Source organism: Furipterus horrens, unplaced genomic scaffold (genome assembly GCF_987537825.1).
Source record: "Furipterus horrens unplaced genomic scaffold, mFurHor1.1.pri manual_scaffold_4, whole genome shotgun sequence".
NCBI classification, from domain to species: domain Eukaryota; kingdom Metazoa; phylum Chordata; class Mammalia; order Chiroptera; family Furipteridae; genus Furipterus; species Furipterus horrens.
This window is the reverse complement of record NW_028327174.1, coordinates 201,393,154-201,418,992: the sequence shown is the minus strand read 5'-3', so window position 1 is coordinate 201,418,992 and position 25,839 is coordinate 201,393,154. Positions and strand designations below refer to the sequence as shown.

At 58.1% G+C, this 25,839-nt stretch overlaps 1 protein-coding gene across 3 annotated transcripts in view; it reads left to right on the top strand.

The window, feature by feature from the left end:
* RAPGEF1 (Rap guanine nucleotide exchange factor 1) overlaps positions 1–25,839 on the top strand; it is a 113,121-nt gene that overhangs the window by 62,360 nt on the left and 24,922 nt on the right. For 2 of the 3 annotated variants that reach the window (XM_090274928.1, XM_090274929.1), the window contains 7 exons: positions 2,028–2,184; positions 11,083–11,171; positions 11,806–11,955; positions 12,351–12,474; positions 12,842–13,025; positions 14,045–14,545; positions 17,713–17,900. In XM_090274928.1, coding sequence (XP_090131054.1) covers positions 2,028–2,184; positions 11,083–11,171; positions 11,806–11,955; positions 12,351–12,474; positions 12,842–13,025; positions 14,045–14,545; positions 17,713–17,900 — 1,393 coding nt within the window. Of the gene's footprint in view, positions 1–2,027; positions 2,185–11,082; positions 11,172–11,805; positions 11,956–12,350; positions 12,475–12,841; positions 13,026–14,044; positions 14,546–17,712; positions 17,901–20,168; positions 20,328–25,839 lie in introns of all 3 variants that reach the window. The other variant, XM_090274927.1, reaches the window with a different exon arrangement.

The window sequence follows — 25,839 nt, the reverse complement described above, 5'->3', positions numbered from 1 at the left end:
GGAGGGGTAGCCGGCACCTCTGTTGGGGAAATACTAGACACGCGTGCCCTGGGAGAACAGATCAAGTAATATGACGGTGGTTGGGGTATTTTTGCCCGTGGGGGGATTTTTATAATTATTTTATAGATGACAGTTTATTTAATGTCTACAATAGTTCCCTCGAGGGAAAAGGAAATTCCTAGCTGGGGCCGTAGGGAGCAGGGATTTGCTTTCCTCTGGTGATCCTTTGGCTGTTACCATGTGAGAGAGTTCCTCCTGAAATGCTCCCGAAGAATCAGTATTTTTACTGATCCCACTGAGATGATCAAAAATGCCTCCTCAAGTGTTTCTTGGAGAGTCTTCCCCCATCTCATTCCTCCCAGCGCAGTTTGTAGGCTGGGAAGGAGTTTTCCCACCCTCTGCTCAGAGCCTCTCCCATGGGCCGGCTCTTCCCCATCCCCTCGGTTCCTGGGACGGCGGGGGGCTGGCCTGAGAATGGGCAGCCAGTGGTGGGCGGAGGGCTCCCCCACGCCGTGGGGCGCCCGTGGCCTTAGAGCGGCATCCGGGCCTGCCGCAGCGGAGGGGCCTCTGCTCAGACGCGCGGTGGGTCCCTGGGCCGCATGTCCCCCCTGAACGTCTCAGCCCTGTGCACAGAGGGTTAGTCCACTTCCCAGCGGACAGTGTGGAGGGCGGGTGACACAGCTGCCTGGTCTTTAGGTGCTCCCGTGGCACGGAACCCGCCCAGGCGGACAGAAATCAGGTGTCCCGTTGCAGTGCCCCTCCCCCTTTCTGCCCACGTTGGAGCTCTGGTGGCCTCCACGGGGCACAGTGGTGGAGGGTGGCAGCCCCGGGAACGAGGCCCCACCTGGCCCGCCCTCGGGGTGACGTCATGGGGGGCGAGCCCAGGGAAGACTGCCCTTCCGGGGTTACCCTCTCGGCCCCCTTTCCTAAGGGAGTGGGTGCAGCACCAGACCCTCCTCACTCATGTCACCCTCCGAAGCCGCCACGCGCAGGCTTCCTTGGGCTCCTCTGCGGACGCGAAGGCACCCCTCCACCCCCCCACCCCGGAAGGGGCGCAGCCTGGAAGGACTGACAAGTGGAAATTCAGAGCTCCTGGGGAAGGCGCTCCTCCTCCCCTGATTCAGGAGGACTTTTAAAGGCCTTTGTTTTCAGAGCCTGTTTTAACCCTCTCTGACAGTCTTTTTTTTTTCCCCCTCAAAATTATATTTTGGCTCCGAAATGTATACCTTATTTTTTATTTACTTTTTTTCTGAGTAGAAGGGTCAGGACCTTAATTTCTATGTTTTTGCTCTCATATTTTAATATGTAATATTTAAAGTGAAAAAGTAATCCTTTCCGTAATGCTTGGGGAAAATTCTCTTTAGTTTAAAAATACGTGGAGGCTGCAGAAATTCTTTACTCTCAGTGGGTGGGGCAGCCCGAAGTCCTGGGCTTCTGATCTGGGTGTGGTGGCCTCACAGTGCCCTGCCCCAGCCTCCTCTGTCAGATCTGTCTTTTCTTGAAATACCCTTCATCGTGCGCAGTCCCCTGGCGTCGCGGCGTGGCTGCGGTCCCGAGGAATTCTGTAGTAAATGCCAGATCTGTTTGGACGCAGGTTTAAAGGCCGTTTCTTCAAGGATCCTGCCTGTTCAGATCCCACAAACCTGCGGGCTCCTCTGACACGTCTGACCTGAATTTCTAGCCTAATTCCAGACTGGGCGGGCTGTGACCCGGTGCCGCAATCAGCACCGAGAGGCGGGGAGGAGGGAAAGGCGGGTCACTCCCTGAGGGACACTGTCACCTCCTGTGGAGGACGTGAAGTTTGAAAAAGCATGTTCATGATTGCGATGGAATTTGTACGTGTTATAGCTGAGAAATGAAAATACGTATGTAACAGACTAGAACCCAGCGCTGTGAGGAGGCGGCTTCAGGGAGCAGAAGCGCTGATCAGAGGGAGGTGTGACTGTGCCCTGAGTCCGGTTCTGTGCTGAGCGGGTGTCTGCCGGTGGCCTCGTGCTTCAGCGTCATGTGAAATCTCTCCCCTCCAGCTCGGCCCTCTCGTCCTGCTATAGCCGAGTGTACCAAAGTCTTGCCAACCTCATTCGCTGGTCTGACCAAGTGATGCTGGAAGGCGTGAACTCCGAAGATAAAGAGATGGTGACGACGGTGAAGGGCGTCATCAAGGCTGTCCTGGATGGAGTGAAGGTATGGCGGGTTCCACACGGCCCTAGGCAGGGACTCGGGGCAGCCTCGCCGCTGGGCATTGGTCACAGAACTTGTTCCTAACCCTGACACGTGAGCGTGAGCGTCCTCCAGCGTCTCTGGTTCTGGCGTGTTCTGGGCCGTAGCCACTTCCTTCTCCCTGGTACAAATGGCGGTTCCAGCAACGCAAGCCTCCGGAGGGCTCCTCGCGGTGGCCGGAACGCTGCCAGAGCGACCGGCCTCTGTTGAGCGCTGTGCTGAGTCCTCGTGAGTCTTGATGTCCACGCCCCGGCTGTGTCTGCTTGCCAGTCAGACGAGATGCAGCGGAAGTGGCTCTGCCTTGACTTTAGCAAAACTCCCACGTGTAACTGCCGTCCTAGTGGGTGAGGAGCGGGCAGCTTGGAGGCTGAGGGCCTGCAGGGGAGGGTGACGAACAGCGGGCAGCGGGGGCCCTGCTCTCCTGCGAGGCTGCGTCCCGTAGTGGGAGGAGGGCTGGCCTCACGGACGGCTGGGTTTGCATCCCAGGTCCACAGCTTCCTGGTCTGGGAACCTGGGCGATGTACTCAGCGATCTGTACGTTAGGCGTGGTGACGGCACCGAGTGACGCGGTGCTGTAGGAGGGGCTGAGCCGGTCAGCGCGCGCCGAGCTCCTGGACTGTTGCCTGTCACGCGTCAGCACTCAGACCTCAGCTGCCGTCTGTTGGTGGTGTTGCGGTGCGAGGCGTGCGCCTGAACAAAACGGGTCTCCCGGCTTGAGAAACAGCCTGTCCTCCTCCTTGCTAGACCCTTCAGTCAAGAAGTACAGCTGCGGTACTTACTGAGGTCAGAGATCACTTCTCCCGCAGTCAGCCATGCCGTCTGACTTCTGAAAGCTGCCTCTTGGGGTAACGCTGCTCGGGCCCAAAGGGCACAGGGCTTGGGGCTGGGGGGAGGGGGGCTAGGAAAGCTGTGCCTGACACTGATTGCTCCGGCGTGAGCGGGGCGAGGACCCGCCGCTAGGACCGTGCAGGGCCACTGTCTGCTGGGGAGACCTGGTGACAGCGTCCGTTTAGAGGGAGGCTGGGCTGGACAGCATCACCTCCTCTTCTGGTAGCTCCCAGGTCCTCTTCACTTCCCCAAATTACCTGTCTGGCCAGTGAGACTTCAGGGTGCCGCCCAGGGGGGCTGCTGGGGAGGGCCCTATGTCACATTCGAGGTCCTCAAGTTCAGTCACATGCATCATCCCATTCGGCCTTCCCAGCAGCCTTTTGGAGTCAGCAGGGCAGAGCGAGATGTGACCTGGGTTGTCAGTGGGGCCCGGAGTTCCGGCTCACACAGCCCTTGTTCTTCCCGTCCAGGCTTTTGGAAGTGCGATCATCGAAAAGGGGTTGTTTCTCGGGTGACGTTGTTAAGGCTTCCTTCTGCCAGGCTGATTACGATGAGCTCTTCACACAGGGGCAAAGGTCCACACTAGAGAGTTTCGTATGGCGTCCCGAGCAGGCCCTCCTTTGTGGGCCGTTAAAGCACCACGGGCTTGGTTGGGAGAGAAGTTTCTCTGCTTTTTCATACTGACGAGGATCAGAGATGGGGAGGGGACTATACAGATGGTGAGTCCCCGGCGTCGGAAAGCAGGTAACTTCTCCACGATGGTTTTAAAATATTTTAGCCACAACAGAGGTTCTCAGGTGAGGTGCTCCATACATTCAGTTTTGTTTCACTGACCCAAGAAGCGTTTATCAAGAACCCCCTGTGTGCCGGGCAGTGTGACAGATTTGGGAATATGGTGACAAGCAACACTCACCATCCCTGACCTGGTGGCACTTACCTTCTAAAGGGGCAAAGGACGAGAGACAGACACATGTAGTTCTGTAACTTCACAGCACCAGCTGTGAAGAGGGAACAGCCTGGGTGTTCCCTGGGTGTTCCCTGGGTGTACGGGTGGGCCTCCTTTGTCAGGATGGTCAGAGACCCTTCTCCCACGAAGAGGCAGAGAGGCTAAAAGCCCAAGCGTGAGCAGCAGTTGGCCTGTGTTCCCGGAAGCGTTTGCAGCTGGCGTCAGGAGAGGCAGCAGGGACCATCGAGACTGTCATGTAGGCACGCGTTGCTAAGGTCTGACCGTCATGGAGCTGATAGTCACCACCCGCTCGGTGCGTATAACGGCTCTCCAAGGTAGGCGCTCGAGCGGGAACTGAGGCTCCGGCAGACCTGTGGCAAGGTCCAGACCCACGCCCAGGCCTGCGGGACCCCTGCCCGGCCCGCACGCTCACCATCGCCCCCAGCTCCTCCCACAAGGAGGGAGGGTCCTGCTCAGCCGGAGCGACTCCTGTGCTGCTCCCACCTCCAGGCCAGCTGCCTGCCGGCCTCTCTCGCAGTCCCCTCTAGGCTTAGGCCACCTCCTCAGGCCCTGTCCTGTATGTGACAGCCTTGGTCAGCTGGGAGGGATGGGATCGGGCAGAAATGGAGCACATTCTTGGGGACGTGGTCATCCTCCGAGAGGAGAAATGTTGCTGGCCCGTTCCTTGAAACTGACTCACCATCCTTCAAGTAACACATCCAGTTGTTGCAGTGGAATTTTTTTTGACGAAAGGTTGAAGTGTTTTAAAAACAGGAGAACTTTGGTTTTGTCCCTGATTGGGTAATACTTGCCTCCCCCCATAAATGTCACTTGTGAGCTCCAGAGCCTTGGGCAAGTTCCTTCTCTGAGTTTCAGGTCACTTTTTAAATATTTACCCTGAACAATGAAGAGTAAGGAAGAGGATGTATATAAAGCACCTGGCAGGGGCCAGGTGCCCCGCAGATGGCGAGGCGGCGCTGCTAAGTGTGCAAATGTCCATTTACAGAACCGCTCACGCTCGCCCCCTCCGCACCACTGTGCCTCTTCTCCGTGTGGTTTCAGAATCTCCGGTTGAAAGATAAACCCCTGCTGTTACCTGGCCTTCTGGTGCTTTCCTGGGGGCACCTGTGACTCTTCCAGGAAGAGGCTCCCATTTCTCTAGGAACTGCCCCCGTAGCCCAGGCCCTGGCTGCTGGGGGAGCGAGCGCCTCGAGGTGAGACAGGTGCCCTCGTTCGTCCTTTCAGACCGACACCCCGGCTCGGGCCGACCTCACTGTTTAAGTTTCAGCGTTGCTTCTGCTCTCAGGCGCATAGCGTCATACCCGCCCCCGGGCTCCCTGCCCTGTCCTCTCCCAGACCTTCGAGGGCTCCTCAGGCTGGGGCCTCCTTCCCGGCCGCCAGACCTCCCCCCCGCACCCTTGTCTCCCGCACATTTTTAGAAGTTATTTTTTTAAAGCCCCACACTGACACCCTTGGGGTGACCCTTCAGAGTTCCTGCCGTCCTGCCACGGGGCTTGTGAGCCAGACTGACTGTGTGGGACAGGGCGGCTTTGAAAGATGTGTTCTCCTACCTCTCCGCTTGGATTAGATCTGACTGCAAGGAAATCGGAAATGTGCTGGCTTTTAAAAGACAGAACTTTATTTCTCTTCCGTACATAAGAAGCCCAGAGATAGGCCACTGGGGCTAATGCAATGACAGTTCCACAGCGTGGCCAGGGAGTTCTTGTCCTGGTGCCTTCCTGTCACCCTTGGCGCGTGGGTTTCACCTCGTGGTCTGAACAGTTGCTGCGTCTCCATCCGCTAGGACTGCATTCCGGCCAGTGCGGAGACAGAGCAGGAAGGGGTGCCTTCTGCATTTCAGGGCGCGTCCTCATGGGCCGCAGGAAGCTTTCTCTTACATTTCATTGGCCAGAACTTAGACACGTGCCCAGCCAAAGTGTCATTCATGAGGAAGAAGAGATACTGTGGGGCACCGAGCTGTCTGCCACACTGACATTTCAGATAAGCCATCTCTTTTTGTTCCTTATTCGGCCTATTTTTACATTTTTGGGGTGAAACATTTCAAGCGTGTGCCAGAAAAGAGAATTATATCACGTAGCTCCCAGGGTTGTCCCCGCGTGGCCGGCGTGGCTTCTTCTGTATCTCCGCCTGCTCCCCTGGTGGGCCTGGAAGCAAAGCCCAGGCCCCACCCCCTCTCCTCTGTAAATAACAGAATGCATGTCTTCGAACAAGATACACTGTTTCTGTCAAGGTCCAGGTAGTATTTTAGGGTTCTTGGGCCACTTGCAGCCTCTGTTGCATACTTTGTTTGATTTTTTTAAATACTCATTTTCTTTAGTAAAGCAGTCTTGCCTTGAGGGCCTTACAGAAAGCGAGCCCTGGGCCTGGCCGCAGGGGGTGGTTTGCTGGTTTTAAACAGCTGTTCGGTTCAGGGCCAGAGGACACCTGTGTGCTGCGGCTCGTCGCTATGTGTCTGCAGTTTCCCCTCCTCTGCGTTTCCCTTCTTGCAGCTTACTTGTGTTTTTAGGCAGGGTTATTGCCCCTAAAAATCTCCCACACTCTGGACTTCACCGGTCACTTCTGTGCAGGCTGTTTAACATGGTCCTCTGTCCAGTGAGTTTCCTGTCAAACTGGAGGCCGAGGCCGATTCAGGTCTTCTGTCCTTAGAAGACGGCCTCCTGGGTGGTGCCCTGCGCACCGTCGGAGGCACCTGCTCCCTTTGGGTGCTAATAGCCATTGGTGGTGACGGCCCCACCGGCCCGTTCACTCGGGGCCGCTCTCTGCCTGACGGAGCTGGAGGACATGAGAGACTGCCCCCGTCAGTTTATGGTCACCCTGAGTTACGTTCTCAGCACAGTCAGGATCCGTGCTTAATTCTTTCCTTTATTTGCCAGATACCCAAACAATGAGTGTTTCCTGGCACCTCGGATACCACCCAGGAGCTGAGGGGCTTTGTGTTCTGTTTTTTCAATTTAATTCTGGGGTCGCTTAGTGAATTGGACATCGTTCCACAGACCTTTCTCCTGCGGACCTTTGTCCCGCAAACCAAAAGGTCACCAGTTCGATTCCCAGTCAGGGCACTTGCCTGGGTTGCAGTTTCGTCCCCGGTTGGGGGCATGTGAGACGCAGCTGGTCGATGTCTTTCTCCCTCCCTTCCCCTCTCTCTAAAAATAAATAAATAAAATCTTTTAAAAAATATATCATTTTGAACTCGTGAAGTGTACTTGAGATGGTCTCGTTCATTGCCATTGGTTTTCCAATGTTGCCCAGGCCCTGGCTTTGACCAGTGAAGGCGTCACGTGGTTCCCTGAACTCATTCTGAGGTGACCCGGGGACTCTTGGGTTGTTTCCTCACTTCGTGGTGTGAAAAGATGACCAAGGCCTTGTCTTGTGCTTATTTATTGATTGATTTAGGTAACAGCTGTATTGAGATGTAATTTTCACACCATATAGTTCCCTCATTTAAAATGTACAGTTTAATGACTTTTAGTATATTCAGAGCTGTGCAACCATTACCACAATTCCCGAACGTTATCCCTTCAGAAAGTGATCCCAAGCCCCCTTCCATTTCTTCCGTTCCCCCAGCCCCAGGCAACCGCTGACTGCTTTGCGCCTCTGTTCTGAGCATGTCACATAAAGGGAGTCCTGCCCTGTGGCCTTCTGTGACTGGCTCCTGTCGCTCAGCGTAGTGTCGTCAGAGTTCATCCGTGTCGTAGCGTGTTTCAGGACTTCATTTATTTTCCTTGCCGGGCGGCATTCCGCTCTGTGGATATACCACATCTTGCTTACCCGCGGGCGCTTGGGTTGTTTCCACGTTCTGGCGTTGGTGAGCGAGGCTGCCGTGAGCATCTGCCCACACATTTCAGTGTGGGTGTCTGTTTTCACCTCTCTCGGGCGCACACCTAGGAGCGCAGTTGCCAGGCCATGTAGTCACGCTGTCTGATCTTGTGACAAACTGAGAGGCTTCTGTCCGAAGCAGCCACACCATTTTCCACCCCACTAGCCGGGTGCGAGGTTCCCGTCTCCACACCCTCGCCAGCACTTGTTATTATCGGTTTGACTTTAGCCGCCCTAGTGGGGAGGAATGGAACCTCACTGTGGTCTTGATGTGCATTTCCCTGGTGGCTGATGATGCTGAGCATCTTTTCCTGTGCTTGGTGGCCGTTTGCATATCTTTGGAGAACTCAGTGTCTGTTCAAACCCTTCATCCATTTTTTATCGGGTTATTTATCTTTTTAGCATTGAGTTATAAGTCATTACATTTCTGACCACAGTGCTGGAGGAGCCCCCGTTTTTTGTTTTTTGTTTTTTTTCAATTGGAGAATGGTATTTAGAGACCACACCCTGAGGGCCTAAGATTCCTTATTGCTGATGATAGGTCCCGTGTTTCATTTCCTTAAAACAAACCTCATCTTGAGTGTACACTGCTACTTCCAGTTTGCATTCAGGACCATCAGGGTTTTATCTAACCGCTTCAAACTTATATATTAATTGCCCCCCCCCCCCCCGCAAAACTGGAAATCCCAGTTTTCAGTAATATCAACGTAATGAATGGCTCCTTTGCTTTTTCCTACGGTACAAACACAGCCTTCTCAGAATAACAACGCCAGCTACTTCCATCAATGTGATTACTTTAAAAATTATGAAAGCTGTTTCAAAGTTGGTTTTGATCTCCAGGTTACCTGTCATTTCGCATCATATCAAATAGTTCTTTGTGTAGCTCCGTGGTTAGGTTCCTCTTATTCACCTGTCTCTGAGGGATCGCCGCGGGCGGCGGAGTGAGTGTTGCGTTGCTGCGGAGAGCAGGGGAAGGAATAGAGAATGGGGAGGGGAAAGGAAGGGAAGCGAGAGAGCCGGGTACACTAGGCGTTTTCCTCTCACGTTGTGGGGTGCCACAGCCGCAGCCTGGAGGAGAAAGGCAGGCAGCCTGTCGCCAGGCCACCCAGAGGAGCATCGTGGCACCCGGCGTCAGAGGCCAGACCACCTGCCGTGTTCACTCCACATGCGCGGGCACGTTTTATGAGCAGGGCCAAAGGAGCAGACAGAGGCCTGCGCACTGACAGCTGCTGACGTAGGAAGACATTCCACTAATTCTTCACTGAGTCATGAGGAATTATAATTAGAACATCATCTTTCTGGAGAGGCAGCTGGATGAACTCAACTACTAAACGGTGCCCTTCTGGGAGTGAGACACCATCTCACCTGTTTGTCAGTTTCAAACATTCAGGGTTTGGTGGCGTCTTGTTTTGTTTTGTTTTGTTTAGTAATAAGGTGGCTTAAAGTAAGGCATCTCTCCTTCCTTTCTGAGTAGTTCACTAAGTGTTTTTTCTAGTAAGTCTGCTGACATGAAGACTACACCCAACACTTGCTGCTTTTCATTGTCAAGGGCATCGGGGGGTAGCAGTCCTTCCAGGCCCAGCTGACGCCGGAGCGGCAGCATCTGCTGTGTGAGCCCACCTGTGCACTCTCAGCCTGGCCGCTCTGCCTAGTGACGGGGGTCAGGAGGAGGCCGTCGATCATCTGCAAACTTCTTTAGCGAGCATTTATTGAGTTGTAGCATCTTGCCCCAACTACACGGTTTTATTATTTTTGGACCCAAAAGTGCCCAGTTTTTAAGTTGTGCCCCTCCGCTTGGCACCGCTTTTCTGTGGGTCCCTTCAGCGTCCCACTTGGGGGCTGCCTTGTGACTGGGCAGGCGCCTCCAGGGTCCCCTCTGCCCTTGCCTGCCCAACCCTCTGCCTCTTCTCACTGTGTACGAGAAAGAAGACACTCTGTTCTGTGGCTCTCTCTCACCCACTTTGGCTGTGGGCAGGAAAGGTTCCTTTCTGTCACCATAAAAGTCACCCTGGGGCTAGCCAGCCCTATGACTCCATTACGCCACTTCAGAAACGGGAAACTCCACCCGCCTGCAGCCAGAGTCCTGAGGGAAGCTCCTGTCTCAGGGCAGCCAGGTAGCCTGGGCGTTGCGTCATGGCCATGGCACGTGTCTCCCCGGGCTCTGGGCTCCGGGCCCTGCCCACAGGAGAGTCACAGGGCCAGGAGGGAACAGGGTGGGCAGCGAGGGGGCGTGAGCAGGAGTGGCAGGACATAGGCGGTGGCGTGGTGCGCCGTCATTACAGCGTGTTCTCGCGCACGTGTCCGGACGGGCCTCAACCACGTGGCGGAGGCAGCGTGGCAGTCAGTCCGCCTATGTCAGTGCTGCGATGGGCAGCGCACAGGGGGCCCTGTCCTGTGTCCGCTCGGCCAGGCGATGGCGCTGTCTTAGTGCCAAGGGGACGGGCATGGAAGCCACTGCAGCTCTCAGTGAGCACCTGAGCTGTACTTGGATTCGTCGAAGATCATTTAAAATGGTTGGAGGCGGGAGGGTCACCTGGAGAGGTTGGCGGAAATGTTCTGTGTTTCCCAAGCGGTTCTTACCGAGATGCACACAATTGTCAAAGCTCATCAGACGTGGGGAAATGCATTCTAATGGAGACACAAGTAGACCCTGGTGTCACTCTTCCTCCTCCTCCCCTTCCTCCTCTTGTACTTTAAAAAGTATTTTTTTAAGTCACTTCTCTGCTGGTTAGTATGCCCTTAACTTTCGGCCACTGACAGACCCCAGCCAGTCATCTCAGGTGACCAGCTGCCGCCACAGCTGTGCCCAGGTCACCGGGAAACCACGTCCCCAGAGCCAGAGGCGCGGTTGTCAGCAGGCACCGTCCCACTCGCTGTGGAACAGCCTTAGAGAACCGGAGTGGCCTTCCCCCACACTCCGGGGGATCTGTTCCCCCAGGGGAGTTTCGTTTGTGTGATGAACTTAGTCACTGCAAGACAATGGGGTTTGTCATTTCCCCCTTTCAAGAGGAAGTACCTTGATGCGTTTGAAACTTTTGACATGCTATGAAGATATTTTTGGAGGGTATGGGACATTTTGGGAAGTTGGACAGATTACCGAAGTCAGATAATACTTGCGTTTATGGTGTGTGGGGACCCTGTGGGCACAGACGGTACCTGGCAGTGGAGGGCAGACCGCTGACCCACCTGTGCACACTCAGCGGTTAGACTCTGCCCTCCTGCCTCACTGCTTTCTCCTCTGTGGGGTGCAGGAGCTGGTCAGACTTACCATCGAGAAGCAGGGGCACCCGTCCCCCACAAGCCCAGTGAAGCCCAGCTCCCCAGCCCGCAAACCCGACGGGTAAGTGCTGACGGAACCCTCAGTCACTGTGGTCATGTTGGGTCTGCGCCCAGATGGCAGCCAGGTCGCCGCGACATCAGTAGGCTGTCTGAGGCCCAGGTTCCTTTCTCATTGAGTCCTGGAAAGTACCCGTATACATCCCAGTGAGTGCAGCTCACACACGCCGGGGAGTGTGTCCGAGTCTCACGGGTACTAGTCAGCGTGACCCTAAGGCCAGTGTGGGAGGGTGCCCAGTGACCACACCTTGCTCTTCTCGGCAACCTCCTTTCCTGATTGCACAGAACTTGGAAGGCTGGGTGTTGGGGATTTGGCGTGAGAGCATTTGGCTTTTATCTAACTGCGAGCCCCCTGTACAAATATAGAACAAATTTGGAGCATTTTAGACAGCCTTCGGGTCATCTAGGCGAAGGAGTCCTTCTCCAGGTGAGGAAACTAAGAGGCAGAGTCAGGGGACTTGTCGAGGCCCATTGTTTGCTGGTAATCAAACCAGACCTGAAAGCCCGCCTCTCCCCTGGAGTGTCCAGCCCCCACCCCCACCCCCAAGTCATGTCCCTGCCCCGGTCACGTCCTAACCCTCCTCTGGCCTGCGTGTGCTCTGTGTCCTCTGTAACCGTAAGTCCTTTGCCGTCCTCAGCCAGCCTGAGCTCCCCCTCACAGATAGAGAGGTGGAGATTCTGAACAAGACTGCTGGCATGTCACCGTCCCCGGAGCTGCCTGATGCGACGGATGGAGAGGTGGCGCCCCCCAAGCCCCCCCTACCTGGCATTCGGGTGGTTGGTAACAGGTAACTTTCTGTTTTCCAAGCACCCTCCTCTATTTATGATGTAATTTGCTGATTGGGTGGGTGCAACGAGCCAAAAAGGACTGGAAGTCCGGTCCCTGGCTTTTTAGAAGCTTTGGAAGCTTAGCCGCCCCGCCCGCCTGAAACTCCCAGCCGCTGGCCTTGTAACCTGAGCCATGGAACGGTCCAGTTTATTACAGAAGGAGAAGGGTTTTCTGATCGTAGCTTTCCCGGCTTATCTGAAAGGTGTATTTTGGCAGCAGGAGATGGGGCGGGGGCTGGAAGTGTGGAAAGTAGGTGTGAAGCGCCCAGTAATGAATACTCTGTCCCCTGCTCAAGCTGCCTAAAGGGTTTTGTTTGGGCTGTTTGAGTTGATGGGGTTTCTTGATCTTCTTCAGTCCTCCCCCAGCACTGCCACCGAAGAAAAGACAGTCGGCTCCGTCCCCAACCCGCGTGGCCGTGGTGGCCCCCATGAGTCGCGCCACCAGTGGCTCCAGTCTGCCCATGGGGATCAATAGGCAGGTAATGCGGCCACACCAGGAAAAGAGAGGAGGGCTTCAGGCGTGGGGATGCGGCTCCTTCAGTCCCCTGCACTGGTCACCACGCAGGATCTCCGTCCGGCACAGGGGTGGGGACGGGGTGGGGCGGCTGGCGCCCTGCGGATATCTGAGCACGGCCCCCGGGCCCTCCCGCCCCACGCTCAGCATCCCCAAGGCCTTCTCTCGGGAAGCCACAGGCACTGTTGCTCACAGCAAAGACGGCCCTTTCCCAACCAGTTTGTGAGCACAGTGGCATTCTCCTCTCCGAGTAAACATTCCAGCTCCCTCCCGCCTGGTTGCTGCCTCCAGTTTCTCAGAAGTGACTGGGTTGTTTCTGTTTTTCCCTCGAGGACTTTGACGGGGACTGTTATGCCCAGAGGCGCCTGTCAGGAGGCAGCCACTCCTACGGAGGGGAGTCGCCCCGCCTGTCCCCCTGCAGCAGCATCGGCAAGCTCAGCAGGTCGGACGAGCAGCTGGCCTCTCTGGACAGGGACAGTGGGCAGTGTTCCCGCAACACAAGCTGTGAAACTCTAGGTGAGCCGTGGGCGTCTCTGCCACCACTCCTGTCTCATCATCGGTGGCTTCTGCAGGGTCACACACTGTGTGACCTTGGTCAGGTCATTCTGAGCCTGGGCCTCAGTGCCCTCCGCTGTACAGTGAGGACCCCAGACTCTGCCGCTGGAGGAGGTGGAGCGTGTAGATGAGGTAACAGAGTGAAACGGCAGAGGCAGCGTAGCCGTCACCACGCTCACCTGTGAGGGCGGATTTGACACCCTTGGCCAAAACCCCCTGAGCCGCCTCTGCTTAGAGCTGAAAGTGCAGGGGAGACCCTGACGGCCTCTGGCAGGCGCAGGCAGGTGAGCGGCACATGCTGGCCCGTGGCGGGGCGGACGCGTCTGGTGATCTGGACGTTTCACATCTGAGAGCTTAGGTTAAGGGCATCAGAGATTTACAGCAAGATTGCTGTCCCAGGACGGGAGTCCCGGCGTTATTAGGACTAGTGATAACTGGAAATGCCTGACTGCTGAGTAATTGAGACAAACTATAGTACAGCCATTTGGCGGAATGATATATAGCTATTAAAAATCAATTGTGATCTATTGATCAGTGGATAAAATCTTAGACCACTGCATAATATTTTCTCAGTTAAGTTTAAAAAAAAGAATTTTCTAGGGGAAAAAAGATTTTTAAGGAAATATATCAAATTGTAAACAGATTATAGTTAGATTATGAGACTGCAGATGATTTTTTTAATATGGCTTTTTGCCGCATTTTCTTCAGTGGTCATGCATTTTCCTGTTAACTAAGGATCAAAACAATCCAGGAAAGTAGGAAGAACAGGATAACGAGGAGCCGTGTTCCGTCTGTTTTACTGTCACAGCAGAAAGACGAGTGAAGGGTATAAAATAAAGTGCAGGCCTGTCTAGGGGAGACACGAGGCCCACTTTTCTGGGACCATCATGAACAGGGTAGGGTACCGTCAAGGGGTGTGGTCTTTTCCTCCCGTGGGATCCTGTGGCTGACGGGTGTGTCTTTCCTGTTTGTGAACGCAGATCACTACGATCCTGACTACGAATTCCTTCAGCAAGACCTCTCCAACGCAGACCAGTTACCTCAGCAAGTGGCCTGTAACCTTAGCCCGCTGCCGGAGTCCTTGGGGGAGTCTGGGTCTCCGTTTCTCGGCCATCCTTTCCAGTTGCCTCTGGGCAGCTGCCCCCAGCTGGACGGGCCCCTAGCCCCAGGGCACCAGACGGACATGCCGCCAGCTCTCCCCGAGAAGAAGCGCAGGAGTGCGGCCTCACAGACCACGGACAGCTCTGGCTGCAGGGTGGCCTACGAGCGGCACCCCTCCCAGTACGACAACATCTCTGAGGATGACCTGCAGAACCCAGCCCTGGTCCAGCCTGTCCCCTTCACGCCCTTTGCTGCTATTCTCCCCTTCCAGCAAGGAGGTTCCTCAGCCTCTGTCGAATTTGTGGGTGATTTCACTGCTCCTGACTCAATGGGTGACCCAGAAAAACCACCTCCTCTGCCAGAAAAGAAAAACAAACACAGTAAGTTTTCGTTGAGCTCTTGTTGGAAGCACGGTCTATATCCTAAGTTGGTGGTGGCGTTTATTTAAGCCTTAGACCAGAAGCAGGCCAGTGAGCCCCTAAGTTCGTAAGAGATAAGGCCACGCGTGTGCAGACGCTTCTGGGGGCCTGGTTTGTCAGTACTGGGGATTGCCTTTAAGGTCTGATGAGCTGACCTCTCCTGTGGCCGCTCTAGAATCTCAGGCCCGGTCTCCGCAGAGCCCAGGTGTTTGGCCCTCCCATGGATGGCAGTCAGTTGACCCTCCGGCCTGAGCACATGGTGACAAACAAGTGTCATGGTATTCGGGGCATTCGGGGCACCATCACAGCACCTGGGGAAAGCAAGGTGGCTGTGCGCGTCTCAGGAGAGCTTCCTGCCACCGCAGAGGGCCTGGTGAGCCGCTGAAGAGCGCGGGGAGCCTGTGCAGAGGCCCCCGGCGGCCCCTGCCTTCTCTGCAAGCACTGGCATGTCACGTAGTGACGGGGAATCCGAGGTGGCCTGAGGACACCTCTCGGACCAGACGTTATAATGCATGATGTGATTGGGGCCCAGGGGTGGAGGTGAAATTATTTCCAACTGGGAAATTGCCACCGGACCCCTAGGTAGAGTTGTACCGCGTCGTGTTTTTCTGCTGACTCCACCCCTTCCCCCTTCCTGCCGCCTGTCTCTCTGCCCCTCCCTGCCTCACCGGGCAGCTCTGCTTTGTTCTTTGGCAGACCTGCTGTGCCCATTTAGATGTGGGTGCGGCCATGTGAGCCCCACAGCCAGGGTGCCCTGGCCTTAGGTGAGGCACCCAGCAGGCAGCGTCTGCATCCCCAGTTCCCCAGGGGCAGCATCGGTCGGCTCTGCCTAGGGCGGCACCTCTCGCACAGGAGGACGCCTGGCCGGGTTAACCTCAGCAGAGGGCCTGTCCTAATGCCTGGCGCCCTCGGCGACCTAGACTTTGCCGTGGGGGGTGTCAGGTGCAGGCTCCAGTCCACAGAGGCGGGGGGCGATGGGAGAAAGGGCTTCTGCTCCAGCCCAGCCTTCCCCAGTAGTTCCGGACGTCCGGGCTCAGTCCGCTCCACACTGTCGCTTCTCCCAGGGCCCTCCGGAGTCTTCGGAAGGGCCCGGCTCTGTAGACGGGGCTCAGCTTGCTAACCCCGAACGTCAGGAGTGAAGTGTACCCGGGTGCGCCCACGTGAGGGCTCCGCACCTGCCTCCGGGGAAGGCGCCTGCGAGGACAGGGTCGCTGAGATGAGGCAGCTGAGCTCTGCTCTCTGACTTCTCACTTCCTGGCGTGAGGGAGCTGGGGGGGGAGGCGGGGGGGGTCCCTGCGGCTGTGCGCTTGGAGGTCTCTGTGGGTGCTGCCACCCTGCACAGGCAAGAGAGTGCACCCCCGGGCAGGCCGCATGGGTGCAGGCAGCTCTACCAGGAGGCAGCAGCTTGGCACCAGCTGTCAGCCGGGAAGGGCTGAGGTCTCCCTGAGGGCTCTTAGGGAGAGGGGAGGAGAGGGGGCCTGCGTTTGAACTTGAGCACTCACTACCCTCCGTCCTCCTGAGGGCGCTCTGGGGCCTTGCAGCTGGGAGGGGAGAATGGGCTGGAGCTGCTGTGTTTCTTGCACACCTGGTGGGCACTTTGCAAGCCCCACCCCAGCGGCTTAGCCTGGCTCCGCAAGTCACCAGGTAGGGGCGGTCCCTAGGGGCGGGCTCTGAGGGACAGGTGTCCGCTCATTCGTTCATTCTACACGTTCTCACGGGTGCCTGCCGTGTGCGAGCCACTAATGATGCCACAGGAGGCAGGATGCATGTCCCTGCCCCCCGGAAGCCCCGACTCCTGAGTGAGGGGCATTGCTTCAAAAATAGACCCTGAACCAGACCTCTTGTCAGCACCTGCACCCCACCAGGACCTTCCTCGTGACCACCTCAGCAGCCCCAGGTGGTCTTCTCAGGACAAAGCAGCTGCAGACACACCTGGGGGGACCCTCCGGGGGTTCCTGCCAGTTCTGCCTCAGGTCTACTTCCTGGCCCGCTCCCTTTCCTGGTGATCGTCTGTCTCCTTCACTGTTCCCTGGACCCCTTGCCCCTCTGGCCTTTGCCTGGCCTGCAGCCACATGTGGGGGGCTCTTCCCTGTCCTTATGCAATTCATCTGCCTTCTAGACAAGCACCCCCATTGCCACCCACTTCTCTGTTTCCCACGGGGCATCTTGCCGCAGCCATCACCCGCTTTGGTCTAGTTTCTGTCCTGGAGGGTGGGGCGAGCCCCTAGGGCAGAGGACTGGTTGTGCTGGCCTCTGTAGCCCCAGCCCCTGGGTCCGTGGCGAGCACACAGTGGGTGCTCCGTAGAAAGTGGGTGAATGAATGACACCCCAAGGCAGCCCCTGACAAATGAGGGGGACAAGGCGGGGCTCCTGTGTGCATGAGGCTCGGAGAAAGTGCAGTTAGGCTGAGCCTGAGCCACAGAGGGGGGAGGGCCGGGCCCAGAGGCTGGGGAGGCGCAGCGGGACAGCCTCCGGTGTAGACGCCCCTGAGGGCGTTCCAGGGGCTGAAGGACAGCAGAGCTGGGGCCCGGGCGGGTGGCCGGGTGCCCCAGAGACCTGCCCTTCCAGCGCCTGGGAGCCCCCGGGGGCTTTGCAGCGAGGGGCCAAATGCCCAGCGCGCTTTTTAAAAATAGACCTTATTCCTTAGAGTGGTTTGGGGCTCCCAGCAACACAGAACGGGGAGTGCAGAGAGTTCCCGTATACCCCCGCCCCCCACATGGCCTGCCGCGGTCACCTTCTCCACCAGGACACTGCATTCGTGACAGTCAGTGAATCTGCACTGACGTGTCATTGTCACCCAGAGCCCAGACCACAGGGCTCACCCTCAGTGTCCATTTCCTGCTCTTGGATGTGTGTGCCCACTGCTGGCGTGTCCCCCAGGTGGTCCCCCTGCCCCGCTGCTGGGGACGGGTGGGTCCCCCTGCAGCGGCTCCCTGGTGCGTGTCCCCAGGTGGTCCCCCTGCCCCGCTGCTGGGGACGGGTGGTCCCCCTGCAGCGGCTCCCTGGTGCGTGTCCCCCGGGTGGTCCCCCTGCCCCGCTGCTGGGGACGGGTGGTCCCCCTGCAGCGGCCCCCCGGTGCGTGTCCTGGGGGCCCCGCCCGCGGCAGTGACACAGTCCCCGCCCCGCAGTGCTGGCCTACATGCAGCTGCTCGAGGACTACTCGGAGCCCCAGCCCTCCGTGTTCTACCAGACGCCGCAGAGCGAGCACATGTACCAGCAGAAGAACAAGCACCTCAGGGAGGAGGTCTACGGCGACACCGACACCCTGCCGGAGCTGGCGCCACCCCCCGCCCTGCCTCCCAAGCAGCGGCAGCTGGTAAGCAGCTCCTGCCCCGCGCGCTCTCTGCGCCGCCGTGCCGACCAGCTCTTCCGTCCCGACAGGGCCCGGGACCGAGGCCGCCCTCTCCCTCTGGGGCGGGTTGAGCCCCCGCCTCCCGGCTGGGCCCTGGCTGGTGCGGCGCGCCTCCCATCCCACGGGGGGCCCTCACCTCCCCTGAGCCGCTCAGGCGCAGCCCCGCTCCTGCTCTGCCACCTCCCGCGCTGGGGGCCTCCCCGCGCCAGCAGCCCCGTGCAGCGGGGCCCGGCTTGTTCGCTGTCTCTGCTGACCGTCTCCTCTGTTCCTTCTCTCTCCTTTGGCTCCAGTGTAGACCTCCCGGAAAGAGGGACTCAGTCAGAGCCCAGGGCACGGTCTGTGTGGGCCCGTCTGTGGGCTCACTTCCCAGGAAGGGCCTAACTGTAGAGTGGCCGACCCCCACCCCGGCCGGGGCGGCCCCCGTGGAAACAAGCTCTGTGGAAGCAGATGGCTGCACACAGCCGTGTGTTTCAGCCCTGGCCCCTTCCTGCCCTAAAGAGCCCGTGTGAGGACTCCGGGCCCACACAGGGGCCGGCAGAGGGGCACATCACATCGGCTGCGCCTGTGTCGCGCTTCCAAACCTTTCTCTCTTTGCTGCCAGTTTACTAACCATGGACTCTGGCCAGGTTTTAGAATCCAAGCGCCCCATCCAGCCTCCAGGAGGGTGCACCCCAGAGGGGCGTCTTTTCTTTTTCAGAGCTGCGTGTGCTACTGCTTTGCCCGTAAGCGGGCCTGTCTGGCACTGTTTTAATTGAAGGGGACCGGCGTGGCTAGCTGGGCCATCTTCTATCCACTGCGTAGAGGACCTGAGGTGCCACCCTGACTTTTCTGGGATGCAGCTGCCGTCTAGAGGACAAAGGTCCCTGGGTTCCTCCTCGGGGCCCGAGCCCATGCCCAGCCCCAGGAGCCTCCAAGCCTTCCTGCATTCCGCGGGCTCAGGGGCTGACCAGATGGAGCCATAGCCAGCCTCTTGGGGGATGGCAGGTCTGGTAGAGGGAAGGCTGAGCTCGGATCGGGAGCCCTGGGTTCCAGTCCTGCTGCTTACTAGCCACGTCTCAGCTCTTCACTGCCCTGCCCACCCCATGAACTCCTGACTGTGCCTGAATGTGACTGTAACTTACCCTGAAAATGTTTCAGAAGGGGGTCTTCTCCATAGAAACATAAATGCCTGCACCAGAGACCCCGCACCTCAGCTGGTGGCTTAAACAGCTGGGCCAGCTACCTCTGGGGTTAGAAATATTCTCAGCCCCTTTGCAGGCGTCCTTGGGCATCTGCTCCAATGACCCCTGATGAGCACGCTCAGCATCGCCCCCTCTGGGAGAGCTCTCTGGACCTTTCTCTCACCGAGCTGGGAGGGCAGTAATGAGGGGAGCCCAGAGAGAGGCCTGCTGGGGCTGGGAGCTAGGCAGACACCCTCCGGGGCACCTCTGTGTACGCACTGCACTCCCATGTGGGTGCACAGCCCTCCCCACGACCTGGCATCCCCACTTGCGGTGAACCGAGGCTGTCAGAGCTAGAGAGACCTCTTAAAAGCCCAGCACCAGGAGTGGAAGAGTGGGGGGCAGAGCCCAAGTCTGGCCGGAGCCCAGGCTCACTGTGACGTGCCCTGGGTGGCTGACTGGCATGCGCTCTCTCCAACGCAGGCTCAGGCCGTGATCCTGGTTTACTGACAGAAATAGGAGTCATGACTACCCAGGCCTATTGGCCACAGGCGCTGTGGAAGGCACAGCTCTAAGTGCTTTACATGTGCGCAGCCCCACACGGGGTTATCCCCGTTTTGCAGGTGAAAAGCCTGAGGCCCGGGAAGCTTTAAGTAATGCCCAAGGTCAAACAGGTCACAGGTGGCGGGACCCAGATCAAACCCAGGCAGCCCGGCTGTGGGCCTGTACTCCACTGAAGCACAAGCGTCTGCATGGTCTGCACCCCGCAAAGGAGGAACTGGGGGCCCTGAGCAATGGGGAAGCGGGGCTCGCACCCACGTGGCCTGCCTCTCCACTTCCCGCAGACACAATTTCTGTGAAAGTTAGTTTTAAGTCTATCGTAAGGAAGTGAAGGAGGGGGCCCACTTAGCCAGTAGCCTTGGCGGGTGTCTCTGGTCCCCGAACTGAGCCGAGAAGCCACTGTCTCCGGAATGTCCCGACAGAGTAGTGTCGCGGCCCCCTTAGCCTGTGTGCCTACATGCCTGACTGTCTCTGCTTTCCTCCCCCTCCCGTCTCCTCACCCTCTGTCCAGCAGGCCTCCCACGCTGCTTCTTCCTTCTCCTCTGTCTCCTACTGTGTCCAGCAAACTAAAGTGGCCTTCACCCCCGAGGACGGCAGTGCCACTCAGGGCCTCAGTGTGTCCGTCTCTAACTCCTTTCTCAGCCGGCACGGCAGCTTACCTGTGCCCTCGGTGAGTCGCTCCCTGCCGCTCCTCACTTGCCATCTGGTGACCGTGAACTTGCCCTTGTGGCCTGTGCCTCCCGACGAGTGTGCCCCCGCCCATTGCCAGCTCTGCCCCCCTGCAGGTCCCTGCAGCTGGTGGGACCGGGTATGCCGGTCTGTGTGAATGGGGGGTGGGGAGGGACAGAGGGTTGGGGGGGATGTTAGTAGCCATGCTTATAACATTATTACTCAGGCATAAACTGCAGAGATGTTTCGGCCTTTCTATTCTGAGCTCCCATTAGGCCAGCCCTGTATGTGTTCTGTGGTTAAAAAGAAATTATCCTCACAAAGGAAGCAAGGCCAAGGAGACCAGGCTCTCCCAGGGTGTGAGAGAGGCTATATCAGTTAGCTTTTGCTGTGTAACAAACCACCTCAAGACTTAGTGGCTTCGAACAACACTGTTTCCCGTTGCTGAGGACACAGGCTGGGAGGGGGATGGTGCTGATCCGGCCCAGGCTGCCTTTGGCTGGACTTGCTCACGTCCCCGGAACCTCAGCTGGGACAGCTGGGCTGACCTGGCTGCAGCCCACGTGATCCATCGGCCCCCATCGGGCCAGCCTAGGCTTGTTCGCAGGGCAGCTGGCGAGGTTCCAGGAGACAGATGGGAGCATGCAAGGTATCTTCAGACCTGGCTCAGCACTGGCACTCTGTCACATCCATTGTAGCCCCTCGGTTCAGTCGCAAGGCCAGCCCAGATTCCGGGAATAGGGAAGTAGATCTGCCTCGCGGTGGGAGCGGCAGCAGAGGGCCTTATGCCCAGGAGGGGGAGTGTTTGTGACCATCTTTATAAACAGTTTTCTTCTGGAACTTGTACACTGGCTCTGTCAGAGGCATGGATTGCTTTGTCATTTTCCGCTGGGATCTGCATCTGTCCCAAACCCAAACAGCCACCATTCCCCTTTTGTCTGCTCAAGTGAAAACAAGCGGCAGCAGAACCCGGGAAAGCAGGCCCATTTGGGTTCCCCTGCAGTCAGTTTGTCCTTCCGTGACCCGTCGACCCTCCCCAGCCTCAGTTTCCTCCCTTTGGGATCATACTTTTACTCGCCTCTGCTTTTGTGAGCGTGAGGACTAAGTAAGTTCTCAGGAAACTGCCTGGCACACAGAAGGCTTCGGAAGTCTGACTGCTGTCCTTGCCTTTAGAGTTCTGGAGTCTGACCTCAGGTCTATTCTGATTCTGTACATGAGGGCTTGGGCCAGTGGCGTAGCCTGCTTGGACCTCCCGCTCCCCTCTACAGGGATGAGATTGCCCTGGCGACTTCTAGAGACTCATTTGCACTTAGGCTCCCAGTGTGACGGTGTCCAGGCTGCATCCTGGGTGCCACCCAGCGCCCAGGTGAAGACAGGCCTGCCTGCTGGAAGGACCTTGGAGTGCATTCTTTTTGGGGGGTGCCAGGGCCTAGCTTCGTCGCGCCCTCAGCCACCCTCCACTTGCTGCGGGCCTTTTCCCTCCCCTCCCGGCCCCGGCCCCAGCCCCGCGCACAGACGCCCTGTGTTTCCTCAGCAGGCTCCTTCCACACATCATGCACAAGTTGGCCTTCAGACAATCCCAGCTCTTGACTATCTTTTTTTTCCCCCCTCTATGAACAGAAAGTGAGTTATCTAAAGCGTACCTACAATATCCCTTTTGAGCAGTTTGGGTTACAGAACTGTCAATGAACTAGACTGTTTGCTTCGGAATGAAAGCGGATTTGAGGGCATTTTAATTAAGTCTGGCTGTGAGAACGCCATAGTTCTCATGCCTGGGGCTTAGGGAGTCGAAGGTTTCTAGCTTTGGAAGTACTGTATTCTCAGCACCAGCTCCACAAAGGAGCCCAAGGGAATGAGCTAATGAAGATGCTTTGTTTCTTTAAAAGGAAGGCCAGCCCCACGCGCCAGGCTCGGGAGCGGGCCGCAGTGGCCTGAATGTTAGGAACGTCTGCCATCCGGTTCAGTGTAGCGCCCACACTTCCCGCACCCGCTGCTCACCTCCTGAGACGGGCCCCAGACAGAGGGCGTGGCGCTGCTCCCAGAGCCGCCCTTGATGCCCCAGATTCTCCCTCCGTCGTCCTGGGCCTGCCCCCAGGCCAGCGTGCAGTTCCGAAGGCTGCCCCTTAGCGCACAGCAGTTGCCAGATCTGAAGACACGGTGTCCTTGACCCGGTGACCTGCCACTGCTCCCGGAGATTCTGAGCACTGCAGACCACCTTGCCAAGGGGGTCTGTAGAGCAGCAGACTGGTACTGACCAACTGAAACTGATGGGGCTGCTGGAACAGCGTTCTTGCGCCCTCTTCCCGGGGTCCCACAAACAGGGCCTCTTCTGTGTGGGTCCGAGCGTGCGGGCGGCCCCACCGCATTGAGAAACGCTCGCAGTTCGGTAGGCAGAGCGAGGCGAGCGTCAGGGCCTCGCGCGAAGGCCGGGCGTGGGTGACGTCAGGAGAGGGGCAGACCGTCAGGAGAAGCCCCATGGGCCACGGAGCTGGACAGGGTCAAGCAGAGCGCTTTGGGGAGGTAGCTCTTGAGCTGTGGCTTGAAGGATGGTTAGGATTTCACGGAGCTAAAGGTCAGGGAAAGCAAGTCAAAGATGTTCCATGCTGCTCTGGCCAGCGTGGCTCGGGTGACTCTGTGGCGTCCCACAAACTGAAAGGTTGCTGGTTCGATTCCCAGTCAGGGCACACGCCTGGGTGGTGGGCCAGGTCCCTGGTTGGGAGGCATGCGAGAGGCAACCTATCAGTTTCTCACATCAATGTTTCTCTCTCTCTTTCTTCTTCCCTTTCCCTCTCTAAAAATAAGTAAATAAAATCTTTTAAAAGAAGGACATTCCACACTGAGAGACCTGCCTGAGGAAGGGGCTAGAGACCCTTGTGTACATTCCCAAAGGTCACCTCGAATGTGAGCACTCAAGGATGGGGGTCGGGGGAGCAGCCTGCCGAAGGGTCGTGACAATAGCCAGCCCTTCCATGTGTCCTCAGTCACCCCTGTGTGTACCTCCCCTGAAATCAGCTGCTTCCAATCTGCTCCCCACAGACGCCCCCTGGGCCTTGGGCCGGGCCTCCCCTGTCCCCGCTGCCTGACACTCGTCCCCGAGGCATCTCTGCTCCTGCTCCTGGGCGCTGCCCTCCCCCTTGGCAGTCTTCCACCAGGTCTGCCTGGTTGTCTTGTTCCTCGGGAGCGTTTGCCCCCGGCCACATACGTCCTCTCCTTCCCCGTCGGTGTCTGGGGCGTTCCCTGAACGTCTGCACAGACCAGTGTCCGCGCCTGCCCAGCGGGGCCTGGGGCGCTGAGACCATCTGTTAGAAGGAGGTGTTTGGGGGAGTGAGTGACTGCGAGGCAGGCAAGACGTGGAAAGTGGGGTGTAGCCTCCTCGGGCCGGAGGCGGCTCCGTTGTTCTGTTCAGGTCTGATTCTGCGGGGCCTCGCTGTGCCTGCCCCGGGGAGCACTGGGGAGTGAGTGAGTGCTGGGTCCTCCTGGGAACAGCTCTCGGACATGGTGCTGGGCACTGACTGGTGTAAAGGCCAGAGAGGAGAGGGGCAGAGGCGGGGGGGTGTGCTGGGAGAGAAGGGGAGGTGATGGAGTAGGGTAAGGAGGAGAGGGGACCTTGCCCCAGGGGGCGCTGGGCTGCGGGGCCCAGCATGGCGTCTGTGTCCACCTTTGGGAAAATAAGTTCCCAGCTTTCCCCCGACATCTTCCTGCCTTCACTGGCTCCCTGTTCTGGTTAGCGCTAACGCACTTTGAGCGAGGGGGGTGGGGGGAGAGTCCGGGACAGCACTGGTGGCCCGAGGTGGGAGGCATGTCCCTGCGCTGCGCGTCTGGCCGAGTTCTGTTCCACCAGCCTGCCCGCCTGCCTGCCTGCCTGCTCCGCGTCGGGAGGACGGGGTGGGCCACCCCCGCGGCTGGGCGAGCCGCGAGGGCCTGCTCCTTGCCCGGCTGCGGCTGTGTGGCAGGTGGGCGATCCCCGTTGCTTGAAGTCATAGACTCTCAGACTCTGCCCCCGTTTCGGGGGGCCTTGCCACTGAGTGTGGGCTGCAAGCACAAGGGCAGGCGTCCCCTCACTAGACCCTGGGCTCAGGGGTATAAGGAGCCTGTCCCCATGCTTCGTTCTCTTACCGGGCCCACCCCCGCCGCTCTCCACCCTTATCGCCGTGAATGACCCGCCACCCACTGAGCTGCCCGAGCAAGAAACAAGGCGTCGTCTTGTCTTTCCTCCCCCGCCACACACACACCACGTGCCCACGCGACACGTGCCCACCCAGTCCCCACGCCCAGCTGCACGTACCCCAGATGCCCACTGCCGCTCCCTCCCTGCCCCCGGCACGAGCGCCGTGGCCTCCTCGCCGGCCTTCCTGCCACCAGGGTCGGGTGCCCTCCTCCTTCCCCCGCTAAGCGCCTCAGACAGAAGGCCCAGCGTTTCCCTCAGTCTCCTGCCAGCCCCCCGATCCCGGTGCCCACTACCTGTGTGCCCTCCACTCCTGCTAGACCCCTCGTCGCTCCTACACCTGCCTGCCCCTCGCTGCTCTCTCCACCTGCCCCATCATGTCTCCCCGTCGCTGTGCGGGCCTGAGCGCGCCTCCCCTAGGCCTCTGTTCCTCGCCTGGCCGGTGGGGGCATGAAATTGAAAGATTAAAGGGAAAACACGTCGTATAAGACGCTCAGCCAGCGTTTAGTGGAAAGGGACGGAACAACAATATTTATTATCACCTGGGAGGTTGTTTCTTTCTTTTGTGACGTCCAGGTTCTTCTTCTCACGGTTGTAAGTCCTATGAGGGACTGGGCTCTTTACACACTTGCAGTGTGACCCACGGCTCAGGGTGACCGAGCCAGCAAGTGGCAGGTGCTCGGTGACGCTGAACTGGGCCGGAGAGCCTTACTCCACCCGGGAGCGTGAGCAGAGACCAGGGAGGCCTGTCGGTCTCTCCCTCGCCCCTCGCCTCGCTTCCCAGCAGCCCACCGGAACAAGCTGAGCCGGCTCATCACACGACAGCCTCTCCGTTCCCATGAATCTAGACTCGCTGGTCCCAGGTGTGGTTAGAACCCTGTTCCTTCCTCATTTTCCTTTCCTGCTGACCCAAGAGGCTCTGGCTGCTGGCTGTCTGGCCTGAGTTTCACAAGTAGTTCCTGTCTGCTGGGCTCCTTGGGGGTGTTCGCACTGTGCCTTTCCACCCTTCCTCCAAGACCCAGTGCTGGTGTGGCCAACGCCTCCCTCCGAAGCGTGAAGTCTGGGCGCAATCCCACGGGGACCTTGACATGGCCTTGGGGAAGGAGGTACACGCAGACCAGCACCCCTTCTGGTTTGTGAGCCCCTCAGAAGAGTGTGGAGGCCACCCCAGTTCTGGAGGAAACGGTTACTGCCGGAGCCCAGCAGTGAGCTGGCCTTGTGCACCGTGACAGTGACGGTGACTGGTCCCCACCTGAAGCTCCTCGCCTGGAGGAGCATCCTCTGTGGCTGGCCTTCCTGCCCTCCCTTCTAAAGGCTTCCTGGCTCTTCTGTTAACATGCGTGGCGTT